The sequence below is a fragment of the Genypterus blacodes genome, unplaced genomic scaffold, assembly GCF_046128005.1.
Source record: "Genypterus blacodes isolate CSIRO-AG114 ecotype Tasmania unplaced genomic scaffold, CSIRO-AGI_Gbla_v1 ptg000028l_1, whole genome shotgun sequence".
Classification (NCBI taxonomy): domain Eukaryota; kingdom Metazoa; phylum Chordata; class Actinopteri; order Ophidiiformes; family Ophidiidae; genus Genypterus; species Genypterus blacodes.
This window is the reverse complement of record NW_027466841.1, coordinates 1,827,888-1,851,551: the sequence shown is the minus strand read 5'-3', so window position 1 is coordinate 1,851,551 and position 23,664 is coordinate 1,827,888. Positions and strand designations below refer to the sequence as shown.

Below are 23,664 nucleotides of genomic sequence, written 5' to 3'. Positions count from 1 at the left end.
ACTTTAATGAATGAATTAAAAGGCCACGCACAGAGAATCTCCTCGATTCATTTTAGTGATAAACTGACTCAGACCGACTACCGACCACTGCAGCGCCTCGTATGCTGTTAATAATCTGACTCTGGCATCTCTCCTCTACTCCTCTGGTTTACTGACTGAGCGCCACACACACAGGAAATCCTCCCTTAGTCCAATACCAGAGGGTTGAATCATACTTGTAGCGTACAAGACAACAGAAAGACTCTGGCCCCACCAACTGGCAGGAGCAGGGTACTGCATTTCAGAGTCAGAAGGAAAGTGAGTTGAGCCTACAGTGCTTGAATCCACATGTAATGTAATAGTGTGTTGTTATAAGTGTTGGTAGTTGTCTGTGTCTACGTCACATGTGATGCCTATGCGTGTCGTCTTATGTGGTATGTTTATTTGAAACGGTGCTTATTGGTCTACAGGGAAACGCATTTGCTGCTTTAATGAAGGACCTCGAATTCCAACTCTTAACATGTGAAAAGAAACCACGAGGAGAAAATTCAGATTGCGTCAAATCTATGAAAGCAATATCTGCAAAAAACACCATGTAAGGCTGCAGCTGTTGTTTATAAACAATTGACAGCTTCAAAAGGATGTGAGCTCTAGCTGTCACTCAAACTGCTCGTCACTTCTTCATTCATTCAGGTGCAGAAAACATTCAGACATTTTCCAGCACTTGAGGCTTCATTCTTTCAGGGTTGTTCTTTCATATTTCATGGGTTTCTGAGTTTCAAACGCTTTTCATTTGAAATCTTTCAGCCGTTTGCTAATAAAGTACATGGATATTTCCTTCAGCCCTTCAGGCCCTTTCAGCTTCAGAAACCATTCAAACATTTCTCAGGCCTTGAAACTTCAGTCTTTCAGGCACTTCCTCAGCAATCACCCAAACCTTTCAGCAGTTTCAAAGGCAGCACATTTTTTTCAGGAGATCAATTTCCAGTTGTTTACATTAGCCAATAGAGTGAACAATATAGCAGGAACAGTTGGAATATAATGTAAGCTAATCAACAACATCACTTTGTTCTCAGAAATGCGCCACAATAGCAAAGTAACCTCCTGTTCTGTTGTTGTCATGGTGTTGTGTCCTGCAGTTGTGGCCTGCAGACTGAACGTGGCGTAATACCGCATCTCTCCAGCAGGGAGCAGTGGTGTTCTAGGGGTGAAGAGCCTGTTTGCACGCTGAGCTGCTTTGGCCACTTGGTGTCGCGTCATTTTTAATGATCTCATTCACAAACTCGTTAATTCCTCAGTGGGAGAAAAATCAACTAAACGCGGAGGAAATGAGACCCTCCGCCCCGCTGCCCGCCTCTGATGTGTATCTCCATTAAAGGGTCAGCTGGCACTCCATCACTCTGCCTAATGTGCACACAGGCGCTGCGAGCTCGGTGACAAAGCAAAGGTCGATGCAGGCAACAACGACCATTATGAGGAGAGTGTAATTACAATTTACATTTTAATTTACACATTTCCCCTTCACTAAACAATGTGTCTTAAAGGCCTCTTAAGAAAGTCTAATTAAAGACATATTCTCAATGTGTTTACCCATTAACACGTCCACAGTCCCGCTCTCTGAGACTCACTAAAAACGAACAAAAACACGTTTCCTGCATCCTTACATAGACTTCTAATCATCCAGGGTTGATGGAATGTGATTCACCTGCCGTGACTCTTGTTGGTTGATACAAATCACTTTTGTAATTGTTTTTAGTTTGTTGTAAACCACAAACTGCAAAGTCATTAGTTTGCTATTAGCACCGCGTAAACTCGCCGGTGACATTAAATAAATAGTGCGCCGTGTGGCGTTAATAGACTCTGCTCAGTCCTGTGATCACCGTAATTACCTTCTGTCCGGACATTTACAACTGATGACGCCATATGGTGGAACAGAAAGTGTGACTAGAATCCTGCATCGAGGCCCACAGATGTTCGTGTATAAGGATAGTATCATATAAATACAGTATGTGACAGGCAGCTAAAGGCTCTATGTAAGCTCCATCAAGGCTTTATAGAGCCCCGGAGAGGCAAACAGATGCTCCCAGATACGTCTCCTATGACAACGGGGGTTAAATAGAGGAGGTGATAATGTGTTCATAAAGTTTCTAATGGAGGTTGGATCAGGTCCCTCAGTTGGGTGAAGTGTGTGTGTGAGAGAGAGAGAGATCAGTGTGTTATTGGGAAGGCGGGGCTAGTTATCAAAGTGGCGGAGTTTCCAGGCTGCTGAATCCGGCGCGTCCTGCGTGTGGATCAGCCAGCAGAAGCATTCACACCGTGCGCGTCAGCGGGAGAGGAGCGCATAGAGCAGGGCGGATAGAGCGCACAGAGCCGAGTGGATAGAGCGCACAGAGCCGGGGGGATAGAGCGCACAGAGCCGGGGGGATAGAGCGCAGAGAGCCGGGCGGATAGAGCGCACAGAGCCGGGGGGATAGAGCGCAGAGAGCCGGGCGGATAGAGCGCAGAGAGCCAGGCGGATAGAGCGCACATAACCGGGCGGATAGAGCGCAGAGAGGCGGGCGGATAGAGCGCACAGAGCCGAGCGGATAGAGCGCAGAGAGCCGGGCGGACAGAGCGCACAGGGCGACAGAGCGCACAGGGCAGCGGCGCATGAATCGGTGCTCCTTCTTCTATTTGTTTTGTTTTGTTTTCTATTCCTCTGCGTCTGCGATCGGATGCTGGATGCGAGTCGTCCCCGCTTCAAGAGCACACAGCACACACACGAACCATGGACAGTCTAGGCAGCCGCTGTAAGATCGTGGTGGTCGGGGACACGCAGTGTGGGAAGACGGCGCTGCTGCACGTCTTCGCTAAGGACTGTTACCCGGAGGTGAGTGTCCCCGTGACGGATGCACACAACAGGACGAGTCGGTGTGTTGAATGTGGACGCATGCAGGGGCAGACACATACACGCACACACTGGAGTTTGTGTTGTGAATGAATGCGAGGCAACATCTGTACTGGAAAGTTTGTGCAGTTATATAAAGGTCACATCTGTCTGCGGGGAGAAGGAGAGAAGGAGACAAAGAGAGAGAGAGAGAGAGAGAGAGAGAGAGAGAGAGAGAGAGAGAGAGAGAGAGAGAGAGATGATCATAAGTCATAAAATCACATCAATCCCTGTGGGTTCTAAATTGACTTTCCTTTTAGTGCTCTCTATTACTTGATTGATTAGTTATTTGCTATTGTTATTGTTATTATGTCATTACTATAGGATTTATGATGCTGATTAGCTCTCTGTGAAACAAACACGTCTTGTCACCTGTATCATTTCATCACACACACACTCGCCCCCTGTCGTTTTAAACCGGATCACTGAGACAAACATCCTCCTTTTCAGAACTACGTGCCCACCGTCTTTGAAAACTACACGGCCAGCTTTGAGATAGAGAAGCACCGGATCGAGCTGAACATGTGGGACACGTCAGGTAAGACAATTCCTCGTCTCTGTCCGTCTCATCACCCCCCCCCCCCCCTTGTCCCTGGCTGTGGCCGTGGGAGGCCTGCACCCAGCTCTCCTCTCTCCTTCTAACTTCCCCAGCAGTCGTCTCTCTTTGACAAATTGCTTCGACCTCCCAAACTTCAGTTGGAGGCCTTTTTTTTTTATTTTATGACTGTTATCTTTGCTGGAAGCCTCTGTGCCCGCCATCTCTCTCTCTCTGGCTTGTTTGCATTCCTCCCTGTGCTGTCTACTCTGTGTGTGTGTGTGTGTGTGTGTGTGTGGCTCTTCCCATGCTCTGGCTCGGGGGGTCAGGCGACTGTGGGGGAGGGCGTGGGGGCACTCAGACAGGAAGTGCTCGAGGGGACCACTAACTGCTCCAAACAACCTCCCCGCCAATTATTGCTGAGTGCGTGTGTTTGCTGCCACGCCGGGGCCGATACCAAGACTTGATTAATATCTGACATCAGCTATATTATCTGCTCGCTAACATGATAATAGAGGCTCGTCTCTTCTGCTCAGCGTCAGCCGAGCCCACAGTCAAATCTGAAATGAAGTTTTTATTTTGCGTTGTAAAAACTTTTTCCAATCGAAAGTTTTAGTCGCACAATTTTTTTGCAAACGCGATTTCAGCCAATTTCATTCCAAAATGAAAGCCTGGGGGTATTAAAGAAGGTCAATTTTAATACGCTCCTGTGCCTGCTGCAGAATAACAGTTATTACTTGTGTTTGTACAAAAGTAACAGCACGGGGGCGTTCAAGACTCCAAAGCAGCCCGGTTGTTCTTTTGATGATTGAAGCTGGAGCCTCGTCCCTGAAACGGAGCTTCACTCTGGAACACAATCATCTCTGCTTTGTTTGCTAAATGAGCTTTGTGGTCTTCAGGGCGTCCGTGCTCTTCTCACTGGGGGAGCAGTTTTTGCTCCGAGGCGAGAACTTCTTCTACTTAATCAATGTACGTCTTCCTGTCTGTCATCGCGGATGAGTTTGCCGCCCGGAGCGTCGCCGGTGCTCTGCGTGTCGTCATGGCAGCTGCGGCCCTCGGCTCATTTTTGCTCGTCGTGCTCGGTCAGCTCTTACACTCCAATTCACCGGCTGGCTCAGAGGTCAGACGACGCCATGTGGGATCCTCTGCCGGGGGAATTCCTTAAACATTCCCAAAACCTAAAAGCATCTTCTGGAGTATGCGGCGGCGGCGGGTGTATTTTTATGCTTCACGGTCATTTGGTGAAAGAATGTTGTTTTTGCTTGGACCTCGTGTTGACCCGGGGAGTAAATCTGCAGGAGCCTGTCAGTCAGTCAGAAGGGGGTCGAGGTCCTCTGGGGCTCGGGGCCACAACAGCTTTAGAAGATTTCCTTATCTCTTGTCTATAGCGGCCCAACGATGCAGTGGGAATGTTGTGCTCCTGTCCGTCTTTAAACCCTAAACCACCCGTGGCAGCCTCAGTCTTTAATCTTCATCTGGGAGTCGCCCACCCCACAACAAACATGACGTCACCCAACCCACAGGGCAAGTGAGACAGTTTGTGTTTGTGTGTGTGCGTGTGTGTGTGCATTTGTGCCTAGTGTTTGTGTCTCTGTGAGGCTCTTGTGTGCATCATTACTCAGTGATTCATAGCAAACACAGATGTTCATATTATCTCCCTACAAGAAAAATAATTGGCTCACAAACAGACATGAGAGATGAAGATGAGAGATGAAAGGCTTTCGTGTGAAGAACATCTCACCTCTCTCATCCTTCCCTCTGTTATTTTAGTTTTGTGTTGCTTCCTCCTCCTCCTCCTCCTCCTTGTCTCTCCGTCTCTCCGCTCCCACGTCCAGCTGTTGAGGCTTCACGTGAACTCGTCCCCGCGTCGCTGTGAAGCTTTCCCATCAGTCGATTTCTTCTCTTCGTATAAACCACAAACCAATTCCAGCGCGGACACAAATGTGTTTTTGTCCCCGACAACGATGCTTTCTTCCTCTTCACATTTATTTATCGTCTGCCTTTTTAATTGCCGGGACGTCTCCTTGCCGCTGGCTGGATCCAATCACAAAGCATTATCGATTAGCGTCCTATGCGAAGGCTTTTTAAACCACTCTGGTCTTGGTTCTAATATCTTTGGCTCTGTAGACGTGTGTCGCCATTAAAAACCCAGCTTTCATTGTTGGACTCTGTGTGCGGCCCATTGATTAGTATGGTCTCATTACATCCGTCTCCAGCAAGAAGGCCTGGAAGTCTTTGGATAGGGACAGGATATGCAAGAACGTATGTGAGGCATTTAGTCATTACGGGGTTGAACTGCAGCTCTAAATGAATGGAATCCGTGTTTCAGGAAGCATTTAATAGAAACAGTGAAGCTCCTGGGAATCGGAATGCAAATTTGAGCAAAAGCTTTGTGCTCTGACCCCGAGCTCAACCTTGGGCCATCTGTAGAATTAAGCCAAATAGAAACAGATTGGATGGAATTCAGATGAAAATGTGTGTGTGTGTGTTTGAGAGAGTTGTGATAATGTGAGGTATTCCAAGGTTGGAGTGTATCAGTGTGTTTGAACAGGTTTTGAAGTAGAAAAACATGCGGCTGCCTATAGGAATGAATCACTAAGCTATAGGCACTGTGTCAGGCCTGCGTCAGACTGGAGCCAGTGGATGAAGGCTGTTCTGTGTGTCAGATGAGTCAGATGGACCTGCAGCCAGTGATCCGCCTCGTGTCTCCAGCAGCAGTGGAAGCACTTTGATTGGGATCCGTAGATGAAGATTTGTGGCCACACGTGAGGACAGAGCAAGAGGTGGAGATGCCACAGTGCAGTGAGCCACACGTGACCTCAGCAAGCCACAGTAATGAGCAGTCAGGAGCAAAGATGTCGGGAAAAAGGAACCGAAAGCGGGAATGTTTGTGGATTACCACATGAAAGCACTTCAGCACCAGTCCCCAATCTCCATTCTGACGCTGGCAGGCCAGAGAAGAGAAACAGAAACAGAGACGAGCGAGCGGCCGTGGGAACTTTGGGAGAAAACCAGCCTGTCACGACTCCGACCTGTGAGAGGAAAGAGCCCTAGGCGAGTCTGAAGGGTCACGACTGGACGGGAATCTTTCCCAAGCAACACGGCCATGTAGGGAAGAGAGCAGGAGGGAACGCAGACTGGCAGTACGATGTGGTTTTAAGGCTTCATCAGACAAATGTTTCAGCCTCTCTACAACAAATCTCACACACACTTCCGTACAATGTGAATCAATAAATCAGTGATTAGAATCTTGCAACTTAATGGAGTTGCGAAATCCATCAGGGAGAATGAAGGATTTTTTAGTTTGAGTCAGAGTTTCAGTGCCGCCGCAGGAATGAAGCGTGAAACAGGAACGTTGACAGTTAGAACATGCAAGTAAACAGTCAAGACTAAAGTAACTACATGAGTTTAGAAGCTTTTTTATACTTAAATGTGCAAAACAACAAAACATTGATGTTGTTGTATTCTACTGCAGCATCTCTGTGCATGCTGAGTGAAAATTAGTAATGTTTGGTGCCATTTCTTTGATGAGACCTCCTAACAATGAATTGGTGTATTCTGATTGGTCAGTCTTCAGTTCTCCAGGCGTGAGTCAGGATTGATGCATTTCTATAGAAAGCGGTGAGATAGTGGAACACGTGCTGCGTCTCCTCTGAGCAAACATCAGCGCTCGCTCACTCTGTCGCTGTGGGGAGGTGTGAGACCTCGTTTGACTCAAGAGACGACAACAAGACGCTGCAAACACGCCGCACCGACCGCTCCCACTCCGGGTAAACCGTCTCACTCTCTCTGTCCCAGCATTCCTGGCGTCCATCGCCTCCCTCCACATTCTGAGCGCGGTGGAGCGTTGGAGGCGTCCGGAGGCCTGTGAAAACACGCTGAGCTCGCTGGACTTTCCATTCCCCGACGCTTGATTAGTCTTTAATGGAGAATGAATGACCTGCAACCGCGGCGCTGAGCAGAGATAAAACTTTACGGCCCCCCCCGTACCGCCACCCCCCCCAGCCCTTAACCTTCAGCCAAGCCGGAGGATGCAGTGAAGATCTGACCTGATGATCAGAAAAGATAAAGATGGATGATGTCATTATACAACCTCTTAGCTCTCTGTACATCAGTGTTAGAGTGCAACTGTGGTGGAGCTAAAGGCGGCGTGTATGTATGTATATATATATGTGTGTGTGTGTGTGTGTGTGTGTGTGTGTATGTATGTTTGTATGAATGTATGTATGTATGTATTTATGTATGCATGCATGTATGTATGTATGTATGTATGTATGTATGTATGTATGTATGTATGTATGTATGTATGTATGTATGTATGTATGTTTGTATGTGCTAAGAGCCGAGCTGTGAAAGTTGTTCCTGCTCGTCTCCTCATCAGCCCGAGGCAACAACCGCCTGAACGAAAACCTGTTTCTGATGATGCAGAGCAAGAAGGAAGGCAACTGCCAAAACCCCCCCGCCCTCACCCCCCACCGTGCACAGAGAGAAGTGTGTCAGGAAGTCGGTAAATAGGAGACGGTGCACGGCCGGTGAAACACAAAGGGAAAAATAAGCGTTCCTGACATGCAGACAGGTGGAGCTGGGACACATTTGTGGCATTAAAACCACAATTGTAGATATTTTGAATGAGCGGTGAGCCGCAAGCAGCCACGTCTCCATCAGGTTAAGAGTTCAAACAAACCCCAGAACCTTTTCACGTCATCAACGAATTGCTTTTACCGCCAAGTCACTCTGTCAAGACAATCAGTCCACGCTCTGCTGTTCCCTTTGTTGTTCCCATTCCGCTGCTGTTCCTGCTGTCATACTGCGGTTATGTTTCCCATCAGTCCGCTTGATGTCTGTCTGCTACGTTCCCACACTGCAGCTTCAGGAACATCTGGGAGCCCATCAAACATCTGATATGTGTCATAATTGGCATTGACAGCCCATCAAGTTATTAGTCAATTAAAACGCTTTACTTGTATTTGTGGTTTTGTGGCTTTTCCGTGAACGGTTGTTGAAATGCGTCTGGAAAGCAGAGCAGCAGGCAGCTGTGAGGAATGTACGGGGCTGGCGTCCGTGCTGCGTCTTTGCCGGGGGCTGTAAATAAACCTGCGGTCCAAACTCCACCGGCGGCGCTGGAATGCCTGCGCGTGTATTTTGGGATGGACGGGGCTTCTGTTGTTTCCTCAGGGACTCTGTGAAGTCGGCGGCGGGATAAATTCCTGTCAGTCACGGCTCTCCTCCTCCCGGTGTCAGATTCGGGATGAGCCTCCAGCCGGTGTCGGGGCTCCGCTTGATAATCCGCCGGGATTACGGCCGGTGGTTGATGTCTGCAAACAGCCTTTGCACATTAGAAGTCACACAGCGGGCAGTGTGTGTGTGTGTGTGTGTGTGTGTGTGTGTGTGTGTAAACGAGGACAGTGACTTTGTGGCTTTGTAATTATTTGAGTTTCCTCCCTGATGCCTGCAGATGAATCACCTTCAGCCTCTGTTGGAACTCTGTTGACAACCCTCCAGCCTCCCCTCACATTCCTTCCCTCTTCCAGCTCGATCTCCTGCTCACACACTGCTTGAATAGGTGATGTTCACCTGCACAGTTGCTGCACTTCATCGCATCCCAAGTGTGTTTGTGCAGCGTTATGGAAACTCCAGAGGAGGAACACTGAGGAACGCCACGGCCCTGGTTGTCGGGCTTGAACATATTAGTGGAACTCAGCACTCTGAATTATCTTCTTACATGGAGGCCAAGATGTTCCAGCGGCTGTAAGCCCAAAACTAGACACGACCATGGAACAAACCGGAACACAGACGTGCAGAGGATCGACTCTCATCAGGAGGTGGATTATGATCACTGTTTCTTTCCTGTTCCATTTACTCACCACCCTCTTCCTCCTCCTGTTGATGTTCTGATTGGCCCATTACGGCGTCTGCATGGGCCACACATAACAGGAACACACAAGCTGTAATTACACAGAGGAACACACACACACACACACACACACACACACACTGATATAAGCACACGGCAGCTTGGCCATGGCGCGCTGATCTCTTATCTATGGAGCCTATAGAGGCGCGTGTGTGTAACCATGGATACAGATATGAGCCACACAATCCTTCACCCTCTTCTCAGCCCCTCTGTCATCTTCCTCGCCACATTAACGACACGCCTGGTGCAAAGTGCCGATGGACTGTGATGCTTTTCGGCTTTTACCGACTCAATTATGCCACTTAGGACCAACGTGTATTTGAAACTAAAACGCTGTGATGACGGTGGAGTGTTTTGATCACAGATCACACAGCCGGAGTATAAAGAGCAGCAGGGGAGAAATGAACATTTGCATTATTTCGGTGAAGGGGGTCAAAGGTCATAGACGCACTCAGAAGGTGACGCGGCAAATTGCTTTGATGTGGCACAGTGTGAGAAATGGAAATGAGTCGTAATTGTGAGATTTAAACAGATCGACTGTGTTGAGACTTAACACTCACTTAACCATACACACCCGCACACACACACACACACCAGTCAGTGTATTGGGCCTGATTCAACATTTTGAAGCTTTGATGTCCTGGTAGAAAGAACACAGATGCAGATGGAGATAAATGTGTGTTGGGCCTGTGTGAATGTATGTTATATGTGTGTGTGTGTGTGTGTGTGTGTGTGTGTTATTGAGTGGGGTAAGTGTATAGGAATTCCATCAGCTCTGACCCTATCACCCTCCTATAGTTCCCTCAGCTGACCAGAGGCGTAATGTGGGTGCAGGGGGGGGGTGGGTGTGGAGCTGGGACACAATGAGGCTGGGAAGCACAGCAGCTGCCTCCACCAATGGCAAAGGGAGAAAGGAAGTGTGTGTGTGTGTGGGGGGGGGGCTATGAGAGGAACAAGCGTTGATTGAATTGATAAATAGGAGAGACAGAAGGAGAAGTGTACATCTGTGCCCCCGCCCCCCCTCGTCCATTCCAGGCTTTGTGTGTCACGAATCAGGATTGTCGGGTAGCACCCATGGGACCCGACCCACTCAGGCCTCACACACACACACACACACACACACACACATAAAACTGTGTGGCTCCATCTTAAACACTCGTTTCACTTTTCTCATGCTAAACGCTCAGCTGAACAATCCCATAAGGCGGATGAGGAAACGACCTGCGACCTCCCGGCGTCATTGACCCGCGGTAACCTGATCCGTGACACCTACCAAAGCATCATGACACAACAGGAAGTAATCGATCGTAAACGGAGACGATCCAAGGGAGGCGAGCTGAACATCAAACTTCTGATCACTTACACTGAACTTTAACAGGACATGCTGATATGCTGCAGTTACACACACACACACACACACACACACAGACAATCAACCAAGTTTTCGGTATATATCGTACACTTACATCACCACCAGTACCACTGTGTTACTTTAGTGAAGTATTGGGCAGACAGCAGCTCAACCCAGGGGAGCTGTGGCTCTGCTCTCTCCTCGTCTGCTCCCTCTCTCGCCACACACACACACACACACACACACACACACACACACACACACACATACTCTGGTGACTGCAGCAGAACCTGATCGCAGCTGTTGGGCTTCTAACCAAACCTTTTCTGACCGGTTCTGCTCCTCTCGCTGTCGTCTGCGACCAATCGGAGCGTAAGAGGATACGGGAGAGAGGCTCCCTCCTTCACCCCGCCACCTGTACCCCCTCCACACACACACACACACACACACACACAGGCCCCATCATTTATGGATGACTTTATTTATAAACAAGATCCCGTACTCTCTCTTCCTGCCGCTGCTGGGAGTGTCGTGTGACTGCCGTGTCCCCCGGGGGGACGCAGAGTGGCTGAGGACGGATCGCTCCATGATAGGGACGAGTTTGGATGACGGAGAAGATGGATGGAGAAAGTGTTGAAAGCTGAAGACGTTTCCCCTTTTCGTCCACCGGCCTGGTTTTTCTTTTCTCACGCTTGATTCGCTTGAAATGTGCTCGCCGCTTCTCTCATATCAGAGCGGAGAGGAGCCGCTGTCTGCTTTATTATGAGTTTAAATGAAAACCCTGCAGTGGGACTTTGACTCCACGGGCTGGAAGAGAAAGACGTGTAGGAGTGGAAATACGAGGGATCTGATCTGAGACGCTTACAGGTGAACAAGAGGACGAGGCGTCGCGTTCAAGCGCTACCTCAGTGTGAGAGTGTGTGAGTGTTAGTGTGTCTGTGTGTGAGTGTGATTGCGTACGTTTGTGTGTGAGAGTGTGAGAGTGTGTGGGTGTGTGTTTGTGTGTGAATATGTGTGTGAGAGTGTGACTGTGAGTGTTTTGTGTGTGAATGTGTTTGTGTGTGTGTGTGAGTGTGTGTGTGAATGTGTGTGAGAGAGTGTGACTGTGAGTGTATGTGTGTGTGTGTGTGATTGTGAGTGTGCGTGTGCGTGCGTGAGTCACTGTTTGTGTGTGTGTGTGTGTGTGTGTGTGTGTGAGAGTCACTGTATGTGTGTGTGTGTGTGTGTGTGAGAGTGGTTGTAGTTTCGGCGCTGACTCAGAATGTTGTTAAAAGCAGACCTGGTCAAAGCACAACAAATCGACTTTGGCTACTTCTCAAAGGCTGCGGGCCTCTCAGAGAAACGTCCAGTCTGACTCCAGGCAGAAGGTCAAAGGTCACACACCACAAGTTTTAGACCAAATGAAATAATCCAGGCTTGAAGAGAAGGAGAGAAGGATCAAGCTCATCACCCAGGAGAGGAGAGTGTGTAGCTGAGACGATGCTAAGTTAAATCACCGCCAAAACAACAATGCTCTGATCTGCTCCACAAAATGGCCCCCAAGCTACCGAGTCTCCTCCACTCAAACCTCAAACCTGCCTCTGTTCAGAGTTTATCAGCCCCAAAGTGACGCCTGCATTCTGAGGGACAGACGAGGTTCTCAACCTGAGTGACGGGCTCTTGTCTCACATTTTCTGAATAGATTCAGGATTTTTGAAAACAAACTCAAGCGTTAAGACGTTGCAGTCTGTTCCGGGGATACGAGGACCAGCTGGTGTCCAGGAGCGACAGGTTTGAGCGGTGCAGAAGGTTACGCGACGAGCAAACAGCATCTGGTGTTCTTTAACGAGCCGTTATCTCCTCCTCGGTTACTCGGTGGGTCTTGTCTTAACAGTCTGCTGGAAGGGAATCGTCAGGTTCTGAGAAGGAAAAACAGAAGACGCTGGAAGCTTCCGCTCACAGCTGCTTGACCTCCTGACGCAAACAACTGTCACACAGTGTTTGTCTGAAAAACATCTAAGAATCCTGCCACTCGTGTCAGGCAACGTAAGCCCAACGACGAGGCTGTAGCGGCGGAGACTGAGTCTGACTTGATTTGTCTAAGCAGGAGACGGAAAATGTTCAGACAGAAGCAACGCCGTCAACGCACAGAACCAGAGAGAGAGAAAAGAGAGAGAGAAGCATTACAGGAGAGGAAGGAAACATGCTGGATGCCCTTCCTAAAGGCCACGCCCTGATCGATATCAGCCCCCCCCCTGGCTGCAGACTCCGAAGGTTAATGGCCATTTTAACCCCCGCCGTCACCTCCGCTGTCCCAGGCTGAGCGCCACGGCCTATGAAGACTTGCATGACTACTGTGTGTGTGTGTGCGTAACATGTATCCTGTAGCCTGTATGTCCAAAGCTCTGACCTCGCGCCTCATCCCTCCACTGACACGCCATTGACGCGTCTTCCTTCAGTCCTTGTGCGTCGACTGTGGCGTACGCACACAGCGTCGTTATGACAACACTGTGGGCAGCCGGCCCGTCCTTCTCTTCCTCTTAAAACCTGGAGGCCTCGCTCTTTCGTTCCCCTCCTCGGCGTCATGTCTGATCGCCAGCGTGCCAGGAGTCATTAGCCTCCCCTCGCTCACCTCGCCTACCTCGCTCACCTCACTCCCCTCGCTCACCTTGCTCTCCTGCGCCTTTCCTCCTTGCTTCCTTTCACCGGCCCTTACAATGAAACCCATTGGTGTCCTTCCAGGTTGCTACGATACTCAGCCACCACGACTTGAATGTTTTGCCTTTTCCCTTCGAAGGTTGAAAACAGCTGCAGAGAGAGAGAGAGAGAGAGAGAGAGAGAGAGAGAGAGAGAGAGAGAGAGAGAGAGAGAGAGAGAGAGGGGAGGGAGAGAGAGAGAAAGAGAGAGACAGAGAGAGAGAGGGAGAGAGATGGAGAGAGAGGGAGAGACAGAGGGAGAGAGAGGGAGAGAGAGAGAGAGGGAGAGAATGAGAAGGTGCATGTGTTGTGCTTGTAAAGCTGCAGTATAATCAGCCACATTGTGTCATTATTAGTGTATAAGGGGACATGAGTGTGTGTTGTGAAGTGTCAGTGTGTCGCTCCATGTTTGCTCTCTGAAACAGACTCCTCCCTCATTTCCTGCAGACGTCTCCACTCATTTTCACTCCTGACAGTTCAGCCTGTACCTACTTAATGCTCAGATGATGGCCTGGTGTGTGTGTGTGTGTGTGTGTGTAGAATGTGAGAGCAGCCAGGCTCTGTGCTGAGGCAGATACACACAGAGCAACTTGCTAAGCTACAAGTAGTTAAGCTACAAACTGAAGTGAAGTGCCTTGGCAGTAGTTGTTATTTTTGCATAGTAACTTGACCTCTGAAACACCTGTGGTACCCAGCATGCATCACTCTCTCCAGTCATCTCTCTTCACTGTATGGTGAATAGAATCAATACAAACACGTTCATCACTGAGCTAAACAGAAGGTCAATTCAAATCAAAGAGTAAATTAGTAAAATATCAAACTTTGCCCCTTCAAGTAGCTTTAGTGTAGTTAAGCTAAATCACGAGTAGCTTATTATCTGAAAAAGCTACAGTTTCAAAGTAGCAGTAGACGTGGATGAGCAAAAGGTTTGGAACGAAGGAAGGATGAAGCATGAAGAGTCCCATCAGGTCCTAAACGTCCCCCCTGATGAGGACGTGAGACGCGTCCCTCTGGTTTGATCGTCTCGTTCTCCGTATCAATGAAAGCTTTTTATATCTCATCCCCACGGACTTAATCGTTCCTGGGCGCTGCACTGACTGATTTCTTTTGAATCTTCGTTCTTCTCCTCTGCAGAATATGGTCGATTGCTTATTTGGGTTACCATGACGCCCGTGGAGGTGTGTTCTGTCTCTCGTCTGTGTTTGTGTCTATTCGCGGCCTAATGAGGCTGTTAGTCGCCGCCGACTCGCGGCCGAGTGTGCGTGAACACATCAGAGGGCCTCCAGGCGAGGAGCGTTACTCTCCCCCCCGGCTCATAATGGCTGCTTTCAGCTGCTTCAAGACAAAAGAGCCAGACGGAAGAATCCTGCTGTGACGGTTCAGATTCACGCAGCCAAACTCTGGACCGCGTCTCTTTGTTCTGTTGTCCAGGTGCTGATTCAGGCTCATGCTGCTGGAGGATCCACATCTGTCCACTCTCACTGGTTGTTGTTTCGTAAAACGAGCGAGGAGGAACTGTAAGTGAGCGGACAAGGTGCTGACATCGTGTCTCCGAGGGATTGGAGGCGTAAATGAAGTCGCGGCACGAGCCTTCAAGCTTTTATTAGCGTACATTAGCGCTCCTCTGCCTCGCCGTCCTCTGGGATGCTTGCGGCCTTTGATGAAGCTGCAGCCGTCCTCCCCTTCCCCTCCTCCTCTGCTCCCGGACGGCGCCGTCGCCGTGGCGTGGTGTGGCGCTTGGCTCGCCTCCTCTAATTAGCCCCGTGGAAAGAAAAGCCAACAAATCCACTTTCCGCCCCTTTGAGGAATCGCCGGCGTTAAATCAGGCCGATGCGAAGTTGGTGTTTTTGTGAGGAGTGTTTTATGCCCGTCCTTGGCACGGCGTGGCAGGGTCCCCTCCCCCCGCCCCCCTCGCTTTCTCCAGGCCTGCCAGGCTGCATCCCCGCCCCCAACACACACACACACACACACCGCCCTGCCCCATCCGTCTCGTTCTCGTCTCTGTCTGAAATTCAATTGACCTTTTGTTCCAACACCCACAGTGAGCGAGCTCAGGCCGGCTCCACCAACAGCCGACCCCGCGCTCCCATAGCTCTTTATTTGATCTGTCCTGCCCAGGCCAGCGCTTTCATTACCTGCCTACCCCCCTCCTCCTCTTCCTCCTCCTCCTCCCTTCTTTATCTCTGGTCGTGCGTCCTCGCGGGGAGAGTTTGTTTCAGGCTGTGGACGCCATGTGTTGAACCACGAGGGGCCTCTCTTCCTCCTCCTCTTGTTCTTGATCGTCATGGTGATTGGCGTTTATTTGTGCCTGCGTGGCTTGTTTCAAACGCAGCCTCCCTCCTCTTCCTCCTCAGAGGACTTTTTTGCAAAAGTGCTGAGAAGGCTCTCTCGTCGCCCGGGGGCAGAGGAGCTCTGGAACGCTCCGCTGCCACGCCGTTCTGGCTGCAGCCTGCCAATCATGTCCGATCATCGACAAATCGATCCCAAAGGGCTCGTCTCGGCCTCTCATTACTTCAGTCGGACGAGTGCCATTATCTCCACTTTCCTCCCTCTTCCTCTCTCCCACTTCCCGCTCTAACTCCCCCCCCCTCTCCTTCTTCTTCTTTGACTCTAAACTCTCTGCAGGCCTGCTGGACTCTGATACTAAAGACCAACATCAGCAGCTGCAGCACCTCATGTGTGACTGCCACCAATCACAGCTGACTGTTGTGTAGTGAACACTTGCTGACTGTGTGCGTGGTTGTGTGTGTGTCAGCCCTGCTCGCTCAGCAGTATTAAACAATTGTCAGATGAGGACAAGACGGGAGGAAAGTTTGACTTCCTGGCGTGGAGCTGCGAGCTGCCGGGCAGAGTTACGTTTGCTTCGTATTACAGATCGGTGAAAAGCGTCGCCCTGGTTTCCGTTACTGCCTGCGTCTGCGAAACATCAGCAGAGTCGAGTCGGGCGGCTTGTTTTTCCTTCCGGCGCTTGTGTTAAAGTGATACGCTGGCGATTTCACCAAATATGACACGGTTATCAGGTCATTAAGTCAAAAAGCCTCTAAAAGCTTAAAGATACAAGATACAAAGACACAAACAGGACGTGATCGACTTCCTCAGGACGAGTTAAGATTCTATAAAGGTCAGTCTATCAAGGTCACCAGAGAGAACAGCAAGTTCCTGTTGCATTTTGGGAAAGCGTTGGGCTTTAACAGGAGGACACAAGGAGGAAAGAAAGGATGAAGACGTTAGTCGCTGCAGAGAGAGGGAATCCTTAACATCGCCATCTAGAGGCCCGTCAAGAGAGAGAGAGTGCGTTGGTGAAGGCAGAGGAACAGAAATCAGAGTTGTACTTTCACAGAGGCCCTCAATTTATGTATGTATTCAAACGCAGACAAACGCGCAGCCTGTTGCCTCGTTCACACTCGGGAGGGGACAGCCGGCTTGAATGGGCGGGGGGCACGAGGCGGCGTGGAGGCTATTGTGGTGGTCCCTCTCCATCATTAACAAAGAGGACACAGTGATGCTAAAACAGGCCGGACCGCCATTGTGTCGACTCCATTTAGCCCTGCGGCACAAAGCGGGCAAAGCTCCTAACAGGCCGCCGCCCATTGTGCCGCCACACACACGGCTGTGCGGATACTAACAGCTGTGTGACCTTGAGGAGTAACAACACGCTGAGGTACAAACACAGAGGATGTTACACAGATTATTCATTTTGATGATTCATTTGTAGTTCACGGATTTCTAACCTTTTCCAAAAGTTGCAGGAAACGCAATCTGGCCGCTTTGTTGTCATGTTACTGAGTTCAGGTCCATAGTAGCACCCAGGGGAGCAGGGAGGGGGTGCTCACAGTCACAGCCATGCTTACCCACATGCATTTTCACAAGCCTCTTAATGAGAGCTGGAAAGGGAGCGAGAGCCGCGTCAACCGAGGCCGCAGCTCGTGAAACTCTGACGGAGGCGCCGCTCGCTTCTACCCTAAAATCTGATGGAGGTAAAGAGAGGAGAGGAGAGGAAGAGGAGGAGGAGGAGGGGGGTGAAGAGGGTTTTCTGAGACGGGGATCATTGGCTGGAGGCTGGGAGAAGAATGAGCAGGAGGGAGATTTGTAGGCTTCAACCTTTAGTTTGGCCTTTGTGCCGGCATTCACTGTCACATCCAGGAGATTATGGATCGTGTGGCCAAGTCCTCCACTCCACCAAAGCACTATAATTCCCTTTACTGTGTGTGTGTGTGTGTGTGTGTGTGCGTGTGAGTAACCCCTCCTCTCCCTCTGAAGAGCTGTGATAAATGGAGGCCATGGCTTTATCCGCCCCAGAGAATGTGGGTACTCACACACGCACGATCCCACACTTGATTTGCATCTGGAGAACACAACCGTGCAAATTCCGGCCCCAGCGTGTCCAAGCTGCGGTCACAGTCGCAGCTTCTAATGGTTTATCCGTGTCCCCGCGACCTTTACATTGACCTTCCCGGGATGCTCACCGTGTTTCTAATGAGCCATATGGTTCGGAAAAAGCCCCTCGCGGGGTTAAAGTGGGTTAAAGCCACCGTACAGCACACGCCGGAATGTCGACCTCACGCCATATGTTACTGTGTCCACAGGTTCCTCTTATTACGACAACGTGAGGCCGCTGGCGTATCCCGATTCAGACGCCGTCCTCGTCTGCTTTGACATCAGCCGCCCAGAGACTTTGGACAGCGTCATAAAGAAGGTGAGTGTCTCTCTCTCTCTCTCTCTCTCTGTGCCCGGCAGCTTGCGTTTCTGTAGCTCCACAATAAAGCAAATCAGCACCGAGGTCGACCACAGATACTTGACCCCTGACCCCGTGTTGAATGGAAGGTCACAGAGGAGAGGAGAGGAGAGGTGTTGCCGGGCGGGTCAGAGTAAACTGACTAATCTCCAGTCCATCAGATATGCAAATTAGCCCCAGCGGCAGTATCAAAGCGCCTTGTTGGCCGCTTCTTGCAGAACGTGCGGCTGCGTTTAGATGTTGGATCAGGCTGGTGGTCGGAATCTGGCGTTGACGTCGGGGTGGAGCTGATGAACGCGGTCAGCGATGTGTTTTTACATGCACATATACTGCAGCTGTACGTCCAAAAGCTGGACGTCTTGTTTGCGTGCATGTGGGCCTGTGCCTCATCTTGAAGCCGTGTGTGTGTGTGTGTGTGTATGTTCCTTTGATCTGCACTCCTTGCGGGCGGCGGCCGGTTCCCACGGCGGCCCTGTTGACGTGTTTAGTGGTCAGAGGGGAGCTGCTGAAATGCTCCTGCAGAGTTTGTAGGTTTAACCCGAGACACTTTTTTTAACCCATTGATGTCTTGCAGCGCGTCAAGCATCAAGCTTTTGGTTTTCCCATGAATCCCTGGGTAGGGGGTGGTCGTGACCTCTGACACCTGGCTGTCACCCTGGGCGGGGAGGGGAGCACACGGAAAACCTGTTGCACAATCACCATCCCAAATTAGACACTTGACCTCCAGGGCCGCGCGGGTTGGCGAGGTCACAGGACGACAGCTGAGGGAGGGAGAGCAGAGGCGCGGGGGGGTTCAACAATCAAAGGTTTAGATTGGATGTTAACGAGAGAATAGGGTTGGGCCACAGAAGGTTAAAGGTCTGCACCAAGTAGGGAGGATGAATGCTCTTCCTGACATTGTACACACGGCATCTGGAGTGCTGAAACATGCACCGGCCAAAAGAGGGAGAGGGAGAGGGGGAGAGAGAGAGAGAGAGAGAGAGAGAGAGAGAGAGAGAGAGAGAGAGGGGAGGTGATGGGTTAGATGCGACATTCTATCTCCTAGTGACCATCACTCTTCTCTGTGTGGGACCTAAATAGATCTGTTGGCGGGTGAAGGGACGTTAAACAAATCATGTTCCCCGGCAAAACCCGAGCCAGATAGATATCAAAGACGCCGTGTTACCGGCTCCTCCGTGACATCCCAGAACATGCGGGAGTGAAACCTTGTCCTCATTTAATCTGCGCTGATATCAGCAGATCCAAAGCTGTAAAAACATCGTAAATCTGCAGGCGTTTTAATTTCCTCGCGACTCTCCGGGCAAACAAATGTGTTTCAGCGAGGGAGCGTGGCTTCGTCCTGCAAGGAAAAATGACTGAGAGCACTTAGTTGCCGTGTTTCTGTTGCCTGCGGAATGGGGCCCAATCCGATGTGAGTGAGCTTTAGGTGATGTCATCGCTCTTATGATTAGTTTATCCTCAAATCTGACAGAAACTGATCACATGAATCCATCGATCTCTCGCCCTTTATTCCTTCTATTACGAACGTGGGTTGTCTATGGCGGTTGATGTCGTGTTTCCTCCTTCAGCTTTTGGTCGTTTATCAAGTTTGCTTCTTCATCTTTGGTTAAAGCTCTCCACACGACAAAAACAATCCCTCGCACAGTTTAGGCCCAACCCGGAAATGAGACGCGGCGCGCCCGACGTGACCGCTAAACCCGTTTGATTACAGCTTTACCACCGACTCCTTTATTGACTCTGAATCCACCTAATCCACCTTAAACACCGCTCTTGTCCTCGTGTCTCCACAGTGGCAGGGCGAGACGCAGGAGTTCTGTCCCAACGCTAAAGTGGTGCTGGTGGGCTGCAAGCTGGACATGAGGACGGACGTCAACACGCTGCGGGAGCTGTCCAAGCAGCGTCTCATCCCCGTCACCCACGAGCAGGTGAGGAGGGGAACTCAGGGAAGGCATGTAAATAATGTGGTAGAGGAAGAGGAGGTGGAAGGGGAAGAGGAGGGGGGGGTGGAGGCGGCAGGTTTGAAAACGACAACCGATGCAGAAATGAAATTAGAAAGCGATTCAGCGATAATATGGCGTTGCCCCCCCCACCGACCCCGCCTCCTCTCTGCCAGATCAGCAATGTCACCGCATTTCTGATGACTTCCCAGAGGGGGGGAGAGTGAGACACACACACACACACACAGACAAACACACACAATGAACCCCTGCAGAACCCCCCAGGGGGCTAGGGTTGGCATTTCGGACTGTAATTTGCTGACGGCGATGTGAGGTCGAGGGCGGAGGAGGAAGGATAGAGGAAGAAGAGGAAGAAGAGGAGCGACAGGCGCTTAGCGGAGTTTCACGTCAAGGGATGAAATATTCATGCAGATTTAAGGGATTCGGCAAATGCTGCATGGAAAAAGGGACAGTGATGAATGAGTGAGGCCTTTAATCGCTACGCCGCCACGACCTCCACGCCGAGAGGACGAGGGGGGCGGGGAGGGGGGATTCTGTAAATGTGTGAATGTTAATCAGCTTCACTCGTGTTTCTGCCATGTTGGGACACACAACAAGTGGACAAGTGGACTTTTTTTTTTCCCCCGCTGCAAACAAAAGCCCTCAGAAACAAAGGGGCCGGCTGAGAGCTCTGGAGGCTCAGCGCATCAGCAGAAACATCGTACAAAGGGACGCGACTGCATGGTAATGAGAAGCATAAACACAAGACGCCGATCCTTTGTCTCCACGCTGTCCAGAGTTGGCTTTCTGTTCCGAGGCAGCTACTGTTTGTCCCTGACACGGGCTGGGGGGGGCCGGGAGGTGGGGGGGAACGGCGAGGGTGTCGCCGGCTTAACTTCATAGCTGCTTAATTTTATCGTGCGGTCGATCTCCAATTGGATTCCACATCAGAGCTGAGGAGTCGCAGCCCAGAGTGACCAGCCGTTGACCCCCAGACGTTTTTCCGCACTAATCTCCTCCCTCATCTCCAGCTCTTTCCTGCTTGTCGCCACAGCATCCTCCCTTACCCTCCCTCCCTCCCCCTCTCTCCCCCTCTCCTCCCTCCCTCACCCCCGTCCAGACTCGGAAACCGCCGTTCCACCGAATGAGGAGGACTCGGAATGATAAAAATCAAAGTCCATCAGGGTATGAAAGCTCTCTGTGTGCGGCCGTGGGAAACATGAGTCCGGCCTCCTCCTGTGTCCGTCCTGTGTGACGTGTGTGTGTGTTCAGGGTCTGATCATGAAACAAGAGGGAGATCAAGGGACTCTCCAGGGAGAGATGAGAGATTTGATCCGTCTCTCTGACTTGATCTTAAGTAATCAATCAAGTCTCCATGAACTAGGTGTACTGGGAGAAGTTCTGGTTAAGTTTCATCCGTCCATAGGCCACATGTCTCTAATCGGCCCGATCTTCTGTTACCACGGCGCCGTCCTCTGCCAGGCGGGAGCAGGAAACCTCTACATTATTCATGGCCGAGCTTCATTTATCCCCGTGTTTAGATCCTTGACGTGCAGTCCAAGGTATCGTCTCTGGACCGTCGCCTCCCTCGTGGGCGTTTAGCTGCTGTGAGTTAGTCGCTGCTTTCAAGCTCGGTACAACAAAGGGACAGGCTAAATGTCACAGAACTGAGTTTAGCCCTCTTGTAACGCGCTCACACAGCACCGCCAGGTTTTAGTGAACTCATCTAAGTGGGAAGAACGGGAGATAAAAGAGACAAAGGTCTGCTGGGTCATTTCTGATGGTATGGACACCTTCAGCAGCAGATAGCAGAGAAAAGGGAACATCAGGGACTCATCTGTACCCTCAAAATGGGTAAATGTGTGAAAGCAGAAAATCACCAGAAATCTCAAGAAATCATCAGAAGGCACATTTCGTTCCTCAGATGATGTCACGGTGGATTGTAGATATGATTGTGATTGTCCTCAGGTTCCTGGCGATGAGCTGCACGTTAACGTCTCTCTCTCTGTGTCTCCGTGTCCCAGGGAAGCACGATAGCGCGGCAGATGGGGGCGGTGGCCTACGTGGAGTGCACCTCCAAGGTTTCGGAGAACAGCGTGCGGGACGTGTTCCACGTCACCACGCTGGCGTCGGTGCGGCGGCCGCACAAGCCTCAGCTGAAGCGCAGCAGCTCCCGCAGGGGCCTGAAGCGCGTGTCGCAGCTCCCCCTGCAGCCGCTGCCGGGACGGACTGAACAAATGGACCCGGCCCCCGCCATCAGGAAGGACCGAGCCAAGAGCTGCGTGCTCATGTAGAGACCCTTCACCCTGCCATATACATATGTACATACTTACACACAAAAGTATATAACAGAGGAACTCTATTTATTGTTTTTGGTTCTGGTATTCTTGTTTTTTGCACTGCAGAGGAGTAGAGACGGAAAACAAAAAAAAGGTGCCGAGGAAATGAATGCTTTGGGGGGTTTTTCTGCATATTTTCTGAGCTGTTTACATATTCGTGTTGTTTTGAATTGATGGCAAATTGGTCAAAGCCTCTGGACACAAGGAAGCTGAGGGAGGAAGAGCCATTGAGTCCCGAGTATCAAAGAGAGAGAGAGAGAGAGACAGAGAGGCAGAGAGAGTGAGAGAGAGAGGCTGAGAGACAGAGAGAGAGAGAGAGGCAGAGTGAGGGAGCGGCTGAGAGAAAGAGAGAGAGAGAGAGAGGGAGAGAGAGAGAGAGAGAGAGAGGAAGAGAGAGAGAGAGGCTGAGAGAGAGAGAGGGAGAGAGAGTGTTAAATGAGAGTGAGGCAGGTGTCTCAGTGGGACGTTTCTTGTCTCCATATTTGACGTGTGTGTCCATGAAGGATCCTGCTGAGCGGCTGTATGAAGCTGAAACGCTTCTCTTTAAAAACCAGGACTGTACATGTGAAAGCGCAACCACACGTGCATTCACACACACACACACACAAGGCAACAAACTACACACTCACTCACTACACACTTGATCTAGTTTTTACTGGTTTAACACAACGTTCTTCTCCGCTGCAATCGTGTCAATTTTGATTCACTGAAGTCACTGCTGTCGTTGCTATTTTGAAAATGTTTCTTTGTGAAAAATAAAGAGGTTGAATGCGACTTTTTTTGTATTTACACACAATACGACTAAAATGAAATGGGACGACTCCTCACCGTCTCAGGTCTCTAAACATTGATTGGCGCAGGAGGCTCCCAAGGGCCAGAGGGAGGGTGAGAGGTCATTGCCTGTCTCAGCTGTCACCAGGGAGGGAAGTCTGACTTTCAACTGTCCGTGGAGCCTTGAGGGCCCAGAGTGCTTCAAAGACGCGAGACGAAGCAATGACATCCGAGAACACAATGAGCAGAAGCGTTCTTTAGAAATGTCTTCTGTCTCTACACACCGACTTCAAACCATCAGCAGACGAGCGATGCTGACCATGTGATGTTTGGACCAATTACAGTCAGAGAAAGAGGTCAGAAGTGGAAAAGACAAACGAAAAGAACAGAAACATAATCTGGTAAAACATGAATCACTGCATCTTGACATACGTTCTAGGTGGTTTAGGTGGTTCTAAAGGTATCTGGTTCTGATTCCTGCTCTGCTCAGTCAAACAGCACT

General features: G+C 50.3%; 1 protein-coding gene across 1 annotated transcript; it reads left to right on the top strand.

Moving 5' to 3' along the window:
* Positions 1-1,981: 1,981 nt before the first annotated feature.
* On the top strand, positions 1,982-23,150 carry rnd2 (Rho family GTPase 2). The gene is made up of 5 exons (XM_076143927.1): positions 1,982-2,848; positions 3,356-3,443; positions 17,967-18,076; positions 19,906-20,040; positions 22,077-23,150. Exons 1-5 carry the CDS (start codon positions 2,747-2,749, stop codon positions 22,344-22,346), a joined length of 705 nt encoding a protein of 234 aa, XP_076000042.1. The 5' UTR covers positions 1,982-2,746; the 3' UTR covers positions 22,347-23,150.
* The last annotated feature ends 514 nt before the right edge of the window (positions 23,151-23,664 follow it).